The 13,801-nt window shown below is 40.2% G+C and overlaps 1 protein-coding gene across 2 annotated transcripts in view; it reads right to left on the reverse strand.

Annotated features, from left to right (window-relative positions):
* Positions 1-870: 870 nt before the first annotated feature.
* KIAA1210 (KIAA1210 ortholog) overlaps positions 871-13,801 on the reverse strand; it is a 60,591-nt gene continuing 47,660 nt past the window's right edge. For both annotated transcript variants that reach the window (XM_074202654.1, XM_074202656.1), the window contains exons 8-10: positions 10,708-12,081; positions 8,952-9,112; positions 871-3,203 (exon numbers count right to left, since the gene is read on the reverse strand). In XM_074202654.1, the coding sequence (XP_074058755.1) occupies positions 3,201-3,203; positions 8,952-9,112; positions 10,708-12,081 (1,538 nt within the window). In that variant the 3' untranslated portion in view covers positions 871-3,200. The remainder of the gene's footprint in view (positions 3,204-8,951; positions 9,113-10,707; positions 12,082-13,801) is intronic.

Genomic DNA, 13,801 nt, shown 5'->3' on the forward strand with positions numbered 1-13,801 from the left:
AAAGGAACTTACACAGGATCACATAGTCAGCCTGTATCAGAGGTCAGGTTTGAGCTCAGGTTTTCCTGATTCTATGATCAACTCTTTATTTGACTCCAAGTCTTCTTATCTTCCGGGCTGATGTTCTCCAAAACACATGCCTCTTATCACTTACTTCTGGCACTTATAAACTGTATGATCTTAATCAAATCACTTCCTACTCTAGGCCTTTGCTTTGTTATCTGTAAAATGTGGGTCCCAATCCTAGCATTACCTGCCTTTTAGAGGTATGATGAGAAAAGTGCTTTGTAAACCTGAAAGTAACATAAAAATGTGAATTATTATCAGTCATGGGAGTATCTAGTCTGCCCCTATATTCAAATACATAAGGGGTTGGTCCAGGCAGGTAACAGCCAGAGAATGTGAGCTTCCCCACATAGCTCAAATTGAGTTGAGTTTAAATAAGTTAAACTGTGTCTATTATGAGCATCTTCCCACTTAGAAAACACCACTTCCTTGGGACCTTCTCATGCTAACCCCTGGGGATCTGGCACCTGATTTAATGCCACTAAATGTCTCTTTGAAGAAGTAACTTCTCTGAACCTCAGTTTCCTCATAAATATAAATGAAGTATAATAATAATTCTGATACAGATCTCTGGTACAAGCAGTTCTAACCATTTTTTTGAATTTTGAATTCCTTTGACAGTCTGGTGAAGCCTAGGGATTCCTTCTCAGAATAATGTTTTAAAGTGCATGAAATAAAACACATATGATTACAAAGGAAATACGTAAAGGTTAGAAAAAATAACCCACCTTTCCCACTACAAATGGAGAGAGGCAAGGCTTAAGGAGAAACAAATTTTATTTTATTAAATTGAATTTACAGAGTTTGAATCAAAGAGGCATCAAAGGCTTTAGAAATTGTATTTATAAGTAAACAACCTATTAGAAAGTTAATACTAAAGGGGATTCATTCCCCAACCTATTAAAAAAGTGTTATAAGAAAATGGGAGATGGCTTAAAAGGGTATTTGATTACTAACTCATCTTCCCTCTGTGACATCTGCAGTAGAGCAGGTTGTATCTTCTATAGTGCCTTACAGAATAACCTGGGGTATTAAGAAGATATATGATTTGACCTAAGGCACACAGCTAGGCTGGATCAGAGACAGGTCTTATTCTAGGCATAACTGCCTCTCTGTTTAGGATTGGCTTCACTAAAATTAAACCCAGCAAGTGAAATTCTTTGGGTTAAGCTTGGTCCCAAAGAAGAAATATAGGAAGGCAATTTTCCCCCCACCCCACCTTTCTTTGCAGAGGTGCTGGAATATGAATGTGGAACATTGCATATAGTGTCAGCCTTTTGGAATGTGTTGATTTGTTTTGTTGGACTGTTGATCTTTTCTGCTGTTTTCCCTTATCACAAGAGAAGGAACTCTGGGGGGGAGAGGTGGTTTGGCAAATATAGGTGATGCAAGAGCAAAAAGTATCAATAAAAATGCATTTTTAAAAAAATGAACACAACAGGATTACTCGTCAGTGATCGCTAAAAGCTTAGAAAGAAGAGAATGGATACCGATAAAAAGGAGGGCAATATTGGGTAAGCGCAGTCGGAAAAGCCTTAAAGTGGGGGAAATGGAAAGGATGTCTCACTGCTTTAAAACTGTGCTACAATGGACTAGACATGAGGAGGGGAAGAGTATGGTTTCTTGTTCTGTTCATTTTATTACTGGAATTCTCCCCTCCCCTTTCAGAATCCTTAACTTCCTTCAAAGTGGCTCAAGGGCCACACCCTACTTGAGATCTTTCTTGACCTTCTCCCCTTATATCTGTACTGTCAACTCGAAAACCTGAAAACCTTAAAAATATAGGGTTAAACTAAAATAACAGAAAGATCTAGATTAGACACAAAGTTTTATTCTCTGGGATTTACCATCTAATCTTTAAAGTGGAAGTCATTATGGCAATGACCACACTTGCGCTGGGAATTAGTTGGACTTTTAAGCAAAAAAAAAAAAAGAGAGAGAAGAGGGAAAATCGTTCATCTTTTTTGGGACCCAACCATGATTGTTGCATGATATCTCTGCCCCAAACTAAGATTGTCATCCTTATACAATATTAGCAGATCTCTTGCTGTCTTTTCCCGGCAGGACAATCCCACCATCCTGTTTATTGTCTACCCAAGTTTGTAATTAACAGGGAGCTCAACGTTGTAGTCTTAATTTCTAACTAGGAAGGCAAGGCGATTGATATAAAGTCTGAGTATTCGCTAAAAAAATCAATCTTTTACCAGGATATAGTTTGGAGAAATTATTGCTGTTTAACAGTACATATGCTGAATGTATCACGTAGCCTGCAGTGGCCTTGAGGGCTGGAACTATTTGTATTTTATTTTTTTATCCCTATCACTCCCAGAGTAGTGCTTGGCAAGCATAAACTTAATAATTAGTTAATTGATTGATCGCTAGATTGAAGAGAAAAGGGGACTTCTGATGATACAGACTTCCTTCTTAGAACTGGCAACTACCCTGGACAGAATGAGCCTTTTACTCTAGGTCAAACAAAGGAAAAGGGAGGGGAGAGGGACTTTCTGGAGATGGATTTTTGGCATCTATGTAATACCTATTTTCAATAAGCAAGTAATCTTGGCATGTTTGGCTTTCAAATAACTGTAAGGAGAATTCTCATTTCTAGGGCTTTGGGCTCTAATGTATCAGGGATCGATGACTTCCCTAAGGTGGGCATGCCCTTCACCAATAGAGATCGAAATCCCTCCCTAACTGATGGTCTTTGACAGATGCTATGGCTCACTGACAGTAATGTTGATGTGCGTCTCTGAATTTAGTGTTAGGCCAGTCTTGGCACTATAGGTAAGTAATTCATCATCAGGGTGTTGGGTTTTTTTTACTTAATATCCTACCATTACTACTGCTATCATTAATACTATTAATAATTCTAACAATATTACTCATAATAATAAATGGTAAAAAATAAATTGTTACATGAAGCAGCTATAAAGTTATTGGCAATTCTTGCCCCAAAAGACTTGACTGTAGAATTATTGAATTATCTATGGCATCTTATTCCATGCTTTGGCTTTCTTCTTGGCCAGGGAGAACCAGGGTAGCTGGCTAGAGCTGTGAGACACAATGAGGTGACTGAAAGGTCTCTCCTTTTCCAGCTTCAGACACCTGAGATGTCTCTTGATCTCCAACTGGAATCACTGCAAACAGTACATGAGTTTAAGTTAGAAGAGATTGGTGAGACAGGTTCACTGAATATGGACAACTTTTTCCTTGGGTTTCCATACCTACTTGATGTCATCCCAAGCCCTTCTCGTTGCAGTGGAAGTTCAATCATGGGTGGAGTGTTAGGTCTGAGTCTCAGTTTCCTCATTTATAAAATGGGAATAATAACACAGCTACCTTACCAGAACATTCCATTTCTAATGAAATATCATATATAAAGAACATTACAAACTTTAAAACACTATGTAAAGTCTAGATATTATTAGAAATCAGGCCTCAGAGCCAGAAAGACCTGAGTTCAAGGCCCACCTCTAACATTTTCTAGCTGTGTGACCCCAGACAAATTCCTTAACCTGTCAGTACTGTAGACAGCTCTTTAAGTTGCACAACAGGTGCCAACTTGCATTGATGGAGGGACTTTCTTTGGAGGAGTTCCCTATCATAACAATTCTCAAGGTGTTATCTCAGGATCTTGAGGGATCTTGTGACCATTTTGTGAGGGTGGGGGAGATCTGCAAGCTCAAAATTATTTTCATAATAACACTAAGATATTATTTTTCTATTAAAATATCCCTCCCTTTTAAAACTATATACATACATATATATATATACATACATATATATCTGTGAGGCCAGATTTTCTTCATATATTTCAACCAAAACAACATATTGCAGAAGACAGAAGCAGATAGGAGACTCCAGCTGTCTTCAATTAAGTCAGACATTAAATAAATTTGCATAAATATGTAAAAACAATACCATTCTTCACTCTCAATGTTTTGTTTGGAAAATATAGCTATTTCATCAAAATATGTTATTTATGTTAACATGTAATGGATTTATTATTATTTTTAATGAATTAATAAACATTATAAAAAATCTTTTGGGGATACAATTTCTAATATGGTAAATATCAATAGATATAACTCATATAGACAAAGCTCTTTGGGGTCCTCAATAATTGTTAAGAAATGTGAAAGTCCTGAGGCAAAAAAGGTTGAGAACCACAGCTGCCCTATCCTAATGAAATCAAAGATCCCGGGCAGCTAGGTGATTCAGTGGACAGAGCACTGACCATAGAATCAGGAGGACTTGAGTTCAAATCTAGACTCACAAACTTACTGTATGTTTATTAGATATGTGACCCTGGACAAGTAACTTAACCCTGAATGCTTCAAATAAAAAAAAAATCAAAGGTCCAGTAAGCTATCCCCTATTATTATCCTGCATTTTGAGCATTATTCTTGGAAGCCTACATCCCAATCGGTTATCACCATCTAGTCCTGGAGTAATGCTCAAGATACAGGAAGTCCAGGAAAGTCATAGACCTGGAGCTGGATGGGACCTTGAACTTGCTATCTAGTCCAAAGGGTGTCAAATGTCTCTAGTTTGTAAAGTAATTACCTTAGTAAAGGGTAATTGGGAGATATTTAACAAAATAAATAAAAATTCAGTACAACACGAAATTAACTTGTGGTTTTCTAAGTCAGCGTGCTGAAGGAAAGGATCTGTTTCTATTTGAGTTTGCTACTACTGATCTATTACAACTCCTTCATTTTACACATAAAGAAGACCCAGATAAAGGGATCCAGAGAAGTGAAACCACCTGTCCAAAGCCACACAGGACAACAGGCACTCCTAGCCTTTTAGCAGTAGCAAAACAATATTTATCGGAATCTATATCCCTGCTTACTTGCAGTTTTGATCAGAGCCTGGGGAGCAGGAGTGCCAGGCATCAACTTGCCATTTTTAAAAGTTCAAATAAAGGAAAGTTATCTTTCTTTTAAGAATTTCATGACACCTCTGGAAAGAAACCCAGTAAGGAAAAACAAAACCAAATCTGTGCTAGCTAAGGCTTACTGGGCCAAGTCGATGGCAAAAGTAGACACGTGTTCATTGCCCTCTATCCCCTTGAATCTATGTTTCTTAGTCCCTTGGACACAGAAGAGAAGCTAGTCTTCACTTTCCAGGTTTTTGATTCTGGTCATCATCCAATCTGTGCTTGGTGGTGCTAATGGGGCCAGTAACAAAGATCTGTGTGGGTTGGTTATCTTTGCTGGTTCCTATCCATAGACTACCTCGAGCTCTCTAGGGTGCTGGCTCATATGTCCATCACACCAAGAGGCACAAGGGTATAGATCTTAAGATCTATCTCCAAAATTGAACAAATCACTCCCAGAACATTCCAAGTGCTACTGCCAATGAGTTCATAGAGTCAAAATACCATTTTCACATAGACAAAAGACCTTACTCTATAATTTCTTCTGTTTCTCAGACTACTACCCAGACACCCAAATAGCTTAGATAAACCTCTCAAAAATTTAATCAAACACACAAATGTAACACCACAAGTCTTTGAAGAACCTCTTTCTCAAGAATAAGAGAACAATTGAGAAGTTACAACTTGACACCGGTGAAAAGAGTGGGTGGTGTGTATCCTCAAAAGAGGATGTTACAAGTGTGGTACCTAGGTTTGGAAACAAGCTTTCTATCAGAGCTTTATCAGTATCAACTATCAGAAAATAGTTGTATCTGCCAAGATGTAACTTTAAAAAGATAGACTTTAGATATATATATATATATATACACACACACACACACACATACATACATACATATATATATATATATATATATATATATATATATATATAATATGCCCAAAATATTGGCCTTATCCAAATCTGCAAAAGGTAAATCAGTCATTTGCTATTGTGCATCACAGCCAGCTGAGCCTATTTCTCGATGGATGGACACGAGTTCATACTAATAATCTACTTATCAGAGAAGAAAAGTATGGGAAGACCTCACTGAAGTGACAAAGAGGCTTGTATTTGGCCATGGAATATTTCTAGCACAAGCTATATCCTATGCATGTAAAGTTCACATTTGACATCTTTGGTCTGACATTTATCACTACTTAATTCCATCTTATTTGATTTGGCTCATAATGTTAGCATTGTGAGATCTTTTTGATTTATGACTTTCTAATCCTCTGGGTTAGCTATCATCCCCAGTTATCAAACTGTGTTTGATAAGCCTCCAAATCCTTAAATGAAGCCTTATTATGCTTGGCCCCAAAAACCAGAACAAATAAGACTAATAAGGGTAAGTAAGTCATTAGAGACAGATTTGGCTCAATATAAGAGCAACTTTCCGATAATCAAAACTGTTCCGAAATGGGTAGACTGCCTGAGGAGATAATGAACTCCTCAGCACTAGGGCCATTCAAGAAGAAACTGTGAACTTCTGACTTGTTGGGGATGTGGCTTCAGGTAGAGGATTGTCATAAATGACCTCTGAGTTTCCTGAAGCTGATTTATGTGGTGGGGAAATATACATGGTGTCCCAAAAGTCTTAGTACAAGTGGAAACTTTGAAGCTTGAGAGTTTAGTCATGTTTCATCAAGAGTATTTGTACTCCTTATGGCAGAAACAGCTACCTTATGGGTGCTGGAAATGTAATTCTTTCTTGTTTGGTTTTCCATTTTGCAATCAGTTTTCTTGAATATGCAATAAGGACAGAGAACATGACAGAAAAACATGAATCCAGCAAGGACTGTTGGGCAGTAAGCATTTAGTTTACAGAGGGTGGGAAAAAAAAACCTTAGCTCTGGTCACTGTGGATCCTGTAGTGATAATAATGTTTGTCCTTCATTCTTGAAGAAGACCACAACATCGGGGAGATGATGCCATGACAAGCATGTGAATTGGATTTGAGGGGGGGGGGTGCTGTCACTAGCCTCACTGTCTCCTCCAGTGCCATCTGGGTCCAGTGACCATATATGGATCAGAAGGACTGGAGATGATCCTGGATGGGAGGCAATCAGGTTAAGTGACTTGCCCAAGCAAGTTAGTGCCAAGTGTCTGAGGCTAGATTCAAACTGTCCTCCTGACTCCAAGACCAGTGCTCTATCCACTCCACCACCTAGCTGCCTTTCCTGTAGTGATAAGAAAGAGAACAAAATACACCATTAAATTTAGACTCTATTCATTTGAAATAAACTATAATTAGACAGACATGGGCTGAATTTACCTTCATGAAGGAAGGACGGCTAGCAAATGAATGAAAAATGAATGAAGAGTGTCAACAAACATACAAAAGAATCATTGGACCTACTGGCTTCAGGTCTTTAACAGCATCTAGTTTCAAACAACCCAAAAGTGCTGCAGTGGATAGAGTGCTGTACTTAGAGGCTGGAAGATTTGGGTTCAAATCCTGACTCAACGACTTGCTAGTTATGTGATTCTGAGCAAGTCACATCATTGCTCTCAGCATCAGTTTCCTTGGAAAAAGTGAAACCTTTTTTGAGAATAAGGATTTTTTTATTGTTGTCATTATTTGTTTGTTTGTTTTTTAGGTTTTTGCAAGGCAATGAGGTTAAGTGGCTTGCCCAAGGTCATACAGCTAGGTAATTATTAAGTGTCTGAGGCCAGATCTGAACTCAGGTACTCCTGATTCCAGGGCCGGTGCTCTATCCACTGCACCACCTAGCCACCCCTGTATTGTTGTTATTATTAACTACAATGAAATCTCATCCATGATTCCAGTTTTCAGGAAGGCATGCCCAGAGGATGAATTTTTAACACAGCAAATTCATTTTAACATCTAATCTAAATAATCCTTTGTAATAAAATTTAATCAAAAGACATTTCTTTTTTTTAAAAAAAAAGTACTCAATCATTCAAAAATTTTCCTGGTTCGAATACTTATTTCTGAGAAAGGTCATTGGTGTAATGGAAATACTGAGAATAAAGTGAGCTTGAGTAGAAGCTTGATGACTCACTAGCTGTGCCATCCTGGACAAGTCCCTTCCCCTCTCAAACCCAAATCTTGCCACTATAAAATAAGAGAGTTGGACTAAATGGGCTCTAAGATTCTTTGTAGTGATTTGATCGGAGGGCGATTTGAGTAGTTCTCATAGTTCATAAAATCCTGTCCCTTTCCAGATTCAGATGGAAAAGAAAACTTGGAAATAAAGGGCTTCTCCTACGCTTTATCCTATCCATTGCTCCTTGGTGAGAGGAGTAAGATTATGATAAACAGATAAATTCAGATAAGTCTCTTGATCACCTAGTCAATTTTTTCTGGGATTTTCCTGCCACAGTGGGGATTGTTGTCATTATACAGTCGTTTCAGAAGAGTGGGAAAGTAGATAAAAGAAGGAAAGAAAGTCAAAAAGATCAGGGTCCACCTGACACACATTTGCTTTAAGATTCGAAACAAGTTAGGTAACATCTCAGGACTCCCAGGAAAGTCTAAAACTTCAAATCACAGAGCTGTACTGGACTCCTATTGGAAATCCTCTCTACTAGTTAAATTATTTAAGTCTATACTAATTTAGGAGAAAATGAATTTGAGCTTCCTAAAAAAGTACCTTCCCTTAGTTTCAGGATTTTTTTAACAAGGCAGTTGGGGTCAAGTGACTTTTCTAGGGTCACACAACTAGTAAATGTTAAGTGGTTGAGTCTAGATGTGAACTGAGGACCTCCTGACTCTTAAGGTCAGTTTCCACTATGCACCTAACCGCCCCTAGGGTTTAAGACCTTTTTTGTGTGACATGGATACCCTTTGGGTAGCTGGTGAATTCTACAGACCCTATCCCAGAATAATAGTTTTAAATGCACAAAATACATAGGACTAAAAAGAAATACGATTATATTGACCTAAAGATGTATTTTCCCTATCTAAGTTCACAGATCTCTCCTGAAATCCATCCATACCTTCTCAGAATTGACAGTGACTACTTCGGCTCCAGTGTTATTCTCAAAGAGAAGTCCTTTGGCAACAGGATGTCCCCAGAAACCCTTCTGCTTCTGCTTGGCCAGCATGACCCACCCAGGCTCAGAGGGCTGAGAGCTGTATTGTGCAGCAGTGGCCTTTTCTGAGGGAAAGAAATGAAAAGAGCTTGGAAAGAAGATGAGATAATAGGCTTCCATTCTTGGACCCTGGAACTTTGTTTAAAAAGTTGATTCTCCAGAGAAAGGCTATAATGCTCCTTTCATGCTCATCCCAATGGAGAGGTTTCTGGAACAGTAATTATGCCCCTGCACATGGACAATGCTAAACCTTGGCTAAAAAACTTGTTTCAAGTGGTACTATTTTCATGACCCATTCATCCCGTCACCAAGTCAAACTGGGGTAACTCAGTCTCCCTAGAGCTTTAAACTAGCTGACCCCTCCAGCCCCTTCCAGCTCTAACATTATCTGGTTGCTGCCAAGAAGCCAAGAGGTCAGGGTCCATGATGTTTCCACTTCCTCCTTCTCTCCCCTAATGGAAAAGGGGACGTGATAGGATTCTGTCCTAAGCAAGTGAGTACAAGGTGAGGCAGATTCTGAAAAGGAGGGTCCCTGAGAGAGAGCCCAGTACCTAAAAGGTCCCAAAGGTTCTGGATCCTTCTACCAAAAGGGCAAGGATCCAGTTATGGGAGTCTTGGCAGTCACACTCCAATCAGGAGCAAAGCCAGGCAATGCAAATCGACAAGTGGAAGACAGATCTCTTCCATTTCTCCTCTCTATTTGACTATTGCCTCAGTTGGCTGATGACGATGATAATCCTAAAGAACTGATGTTAGGGTTACGAAATCTTTTACCTATATTATCTTGTCTGAGCGTAACAAGGACCCTGTGGTGTAAGTAGAGAAAGTAGTATTCCCATTTTACAGATGAGGAAGTGTAATGGTCATGAAAGTAGTTTAGGAAAATCCAAAGCACTTTGGTGATGGAAGAACCAACTTTAGATAAAGCAAGCATTTCATGGTAATGTCAAAATGTGGGTATGTCCAGAAAGATAATAATAGCTAACATTTATAGAGAACTTAAAAGTTTGCAAAGTGATTTACATATATTATCTCATTTGATCAGTGATATAAAGCTAGTGGTGGGGGAAGTAGAGGGTGGGAGAAAGGGCATGGGATTCAAACCAGGAAATCTAAATTATAATCTAAATTCTACCCCTAACTTGCTTTGATACTTCACTGAGCCTCAGTCTCCCCACCTGGAAAAATGGAAGGGGATGTTAGACTCGATGATCTTCAAGGTTTCTTCCAGGTAAGACATTTTATGGTTCTATAATGGACTGGAGACCATTTAACAAGCAAAGGTGAGGCAGTCCTAGGCTCTGCTTTGCTTTGGGTGTCATTTTCTGATATGGGAGGCAGTTTTGGAGGCAGGTGATATGGGCTCAACTCCTGCCTCCGATACTTGCTACCTGCATAAATCCTTAGATCTCAGTTTCCTCATCTGTAAAATAAAGGGGTTGGATTCCATGACTTCTGAGGTCCCGTCTAATTCTGGATCAATGGTCATATGAATCATTTCAGTTTTACAACTCCCAAATCCCCTTGCTCTGCTCCCATGTCCACAAAATGAACCCCTTAAAACTATCAACTTAGAGGGGTTGCTAGAAATAGGTGACTTACTTAGTAAGTACATCTCAGGGCTTTCTAGGTGGCTGACTAAGCCAAGAGAAGGTCTCACCTAAATGCCTGTCAGCACGGGGCTTTCTATCTTCATTTTCCAATATGAGCTTGCAGAGATCATCTTCCACAGCATCAAAGTTCTGGGTGAAGACTGAGGGCTCCTGTTCATGCTTCTTAGCCTTTCTTGCTTTGGGCTCCCCCATCATTATGGAAGGCAGCAGAGAAGACTCTTGTTTCTTCCTAGTCACCCACAGGGAAGAGTTGGTCCTTCTCAGGTGGACCCCAAATGGATTCTCAAGACTGGAGGGTTCTTGGAAGTTCACGCTGCTCCTGCTGTTCTCAGTTTCAGAGAGTTTCTCTTGGGATACCTTGCTCCATGCTTCTTGTTTCAGTGGAATTGAAGAACTGCCAGCCAAGGACTCCTTCTTCAAACCCAAGGCTTCTCGCTTAGACTTCAGTCTGAGAGGAGAGGCAGTGAACCTCACAGATTTGGTGTCTGAGGGGTTTGTGGGAGCTTGGCCACGATGCCGGTACAGGTTAGCTGAAGCAGTCTCTGCAATGGGAGCTCTTGTTGATGAGGAGCCATATGTTTGGGCTTCTGAATCACTGTGGAACTGAGGCAGACCCACTTCATCACATGACTTCTCATGTAACATATTCTGCCAAGATGCAAAATGAGCTTTCAACAACTTATCCTGTAGGATAACAGGAGCCTTCACATTTTCTTTGGTAAATGAATTGGCTTTGGATACCAGGCCAAACGGAGGTGCAGTTTTTGGCTTCACTACAGAGAAAGGGCCCTCCACATCTTCTTTGGTGACTGGATTGGCTTTGGGTACCAGGCCAGATGGAGACGTAGCTTTTGGTTTCGCAACAGAGACTTTCTTTGTGTTAAGTGGCATCATTCTGGACGACTCAAAAGTATCCATGGCGGAGTAGTCCTTATTGGCAGAATACTCATTCTCATTGCCTTTTCTGCTGTCCAGAGAATCTATTTTGTCATCATCAAGAATTTTCAGCATTGGTGACAATCTGCATTCTACAGGAATGGTGTCGTCCTTTTTTGTCGGACCAAGAAAGCAAGAAGGGGCATCACAAGATGAACTTTGTTCTCCTGGCAGAGGTTTGGGCAGTCCGATGACTTTACATTTGGGCAAGCTTGGTGGAAAGATGGCTTCTCTGGAAAGGTCTTGCGAAGGCCATGATGCTTTATTTTCTTTGGCGAATGAAGGAGTCATTTTCTTGGGCAGCACTTTTGGCTTAGAAGTTGCCTCAATATTGGAGCTTGCTGAAGAGCCTGCCTTCTCTTGTCCACTGGTAATGACATCACCTGCAGCTCTCAGGGTACCCCATTGCTTGATTCTCAGAAGCAGGTCTGGCATGATCTCAGTATAAAGCTGCTTGTCATTGCTGTGGTCTACGAGAGAAGGACCTGGGCATTTGGAGAGAGGAGGAAAACAAGAACAGTCTGTGCTTTAGCTTCCATTTACTAAAAGGTTGCTCTGGACAAAATTCTGGTTTCCTCTGTGGCCATCTGCTATTGAATTCCCTATAGAGATTGCCCTTCAACAGACACAGAACACCACTGTCAGTAGTGCTCTGCCTCTGGAATTAGAACCCAAGGGAAGTCCAAGAACTGGTGCCAGCATCTGGCCACCCACCCACCTGATCAAGGGTCACACTGCCAGTCAGAGGAGCACATTTAGAAGGTCATCCTGTGGGAAGAATTGTTCCAATATGTGGCTCAAAGTCTGGGACTAACCCAAATCAGTGGCCAAATGATAAATATTCTTTCTCTTTCCTATCTAGTCATTTTTGTCACCTGGGACTGTTGAAGCTGAGTTGGTTAACAGAGTTCCCAAGGTCATGCTCTGACCCCACCCTCCCACCCACCCACCTCCAGGGCATGGAATATTTGATCCCAGGCTCCAACTCAAATCTTAACCAATTGGCTCACAAATGAAGACTCCTGAGTCCCAAAAAGTAAAGGATAGGGGAGGATGGGGGAAAGGAAGAGCAAAATTCAAATGATATAGCCCACACTCATTCTACCAAACCAGGGCATGTAAATGTGTATATGTTTGAATGCACTGATAGCAACAAGTAAGGCATGTCATCTGTAATATGACAAGGCTATCTTGGATGGTGACAGGTTCCTGATCATTTCCTTTCAAGGAATTTTATTCTTAAGGAGTTAAAAGTTTGAGTGTAGAGGTCAAATCCCATTATGGCACACTCCAAGGAAATGTCTGGATTCATTGGTTCTGCTGGAATTTTGCTACATGAAATATTTCTTAAAGTAAATTAGGTCAAGGGGCTTGGAGATCTTCTCCCCCACTCCCTTCCTTTACAATTAGTTTTCACTGTTAGCATTTCCCATCTGCAGTTCTACCTACCATGGCTCCCCAAAACATCTGTAGTTACATCACAGCTCTTTTTCTTGATCAGAAGTATCAAAATCAATCTCACCATTATTCAGGCTATTTCTCCCCCCTTGAAAAAGGAATTGATATTCCTAAAGCACCATTCTGACTTCCATATGTTCTCTTCAACCTTCAGTGGCTCCCTATTGCTTTGAGTATAAAATACAAAATCCTCGGCTGACATTTAAAGCTTTGCAGGTTATGGCTCCCACCTTTATAACCTTTTAAGCATTGTCTGTTTCATTCAAACTTCTGCAGGGTCTCATATTCCCTATCTCACCTCTAGTCTCCATGCCTTTGCCTCTCCCAATGCCCAGAGCCATAGCTAGGATGGAACCAACAAGGGTACCTCTCTCCCCTGGCATTCCTGCACCTAAATTCAAAGGACTAAAGGATGAACCTGTCCCTTTGGGCCTCTCTGGGGAATGGGACTGCTATCCTTGCCAAAAGTACATGGACTCAGGTCCATAAATTAAGAGCTGGAAAGACCCAGAGAAGTCATCTAGTCCAACTCCCTCATTTTACAAAGGAGGAAACTGAGATTCAACAAGGTGAAGTGACTGGGAGTCACCTCATTATCAACAACTCTTAAAGAGCCAGAGTGATATAGGTAGGATGCCAGATTTGTAGTCAAATGACCAGTCTTGTCTCTGGCACTTAATATACCTACATGACCTTCCCTCATCTGTAAAATGATAGGGTTGAATCAGGTGACCTCTGAAGTCCCTT

The sequence above is a fragment of the Macrotis lagotis genome, chromosome X (assembly GCF_037893015.1).
Source record: "Macrotis lagotis isolate mMagLag1 chromosome X, bilby.v1.9.chrom.fasta, whole genome shotgun sequence".
In the NCBI taxonomy this organism is placed as follows: domain Eukaryota; kingdom Metazoa; phylum Chordata; class Mammalia; order Peramelemorphia; family Peramelidae; genus Macrotis; species Macrotis lagotis.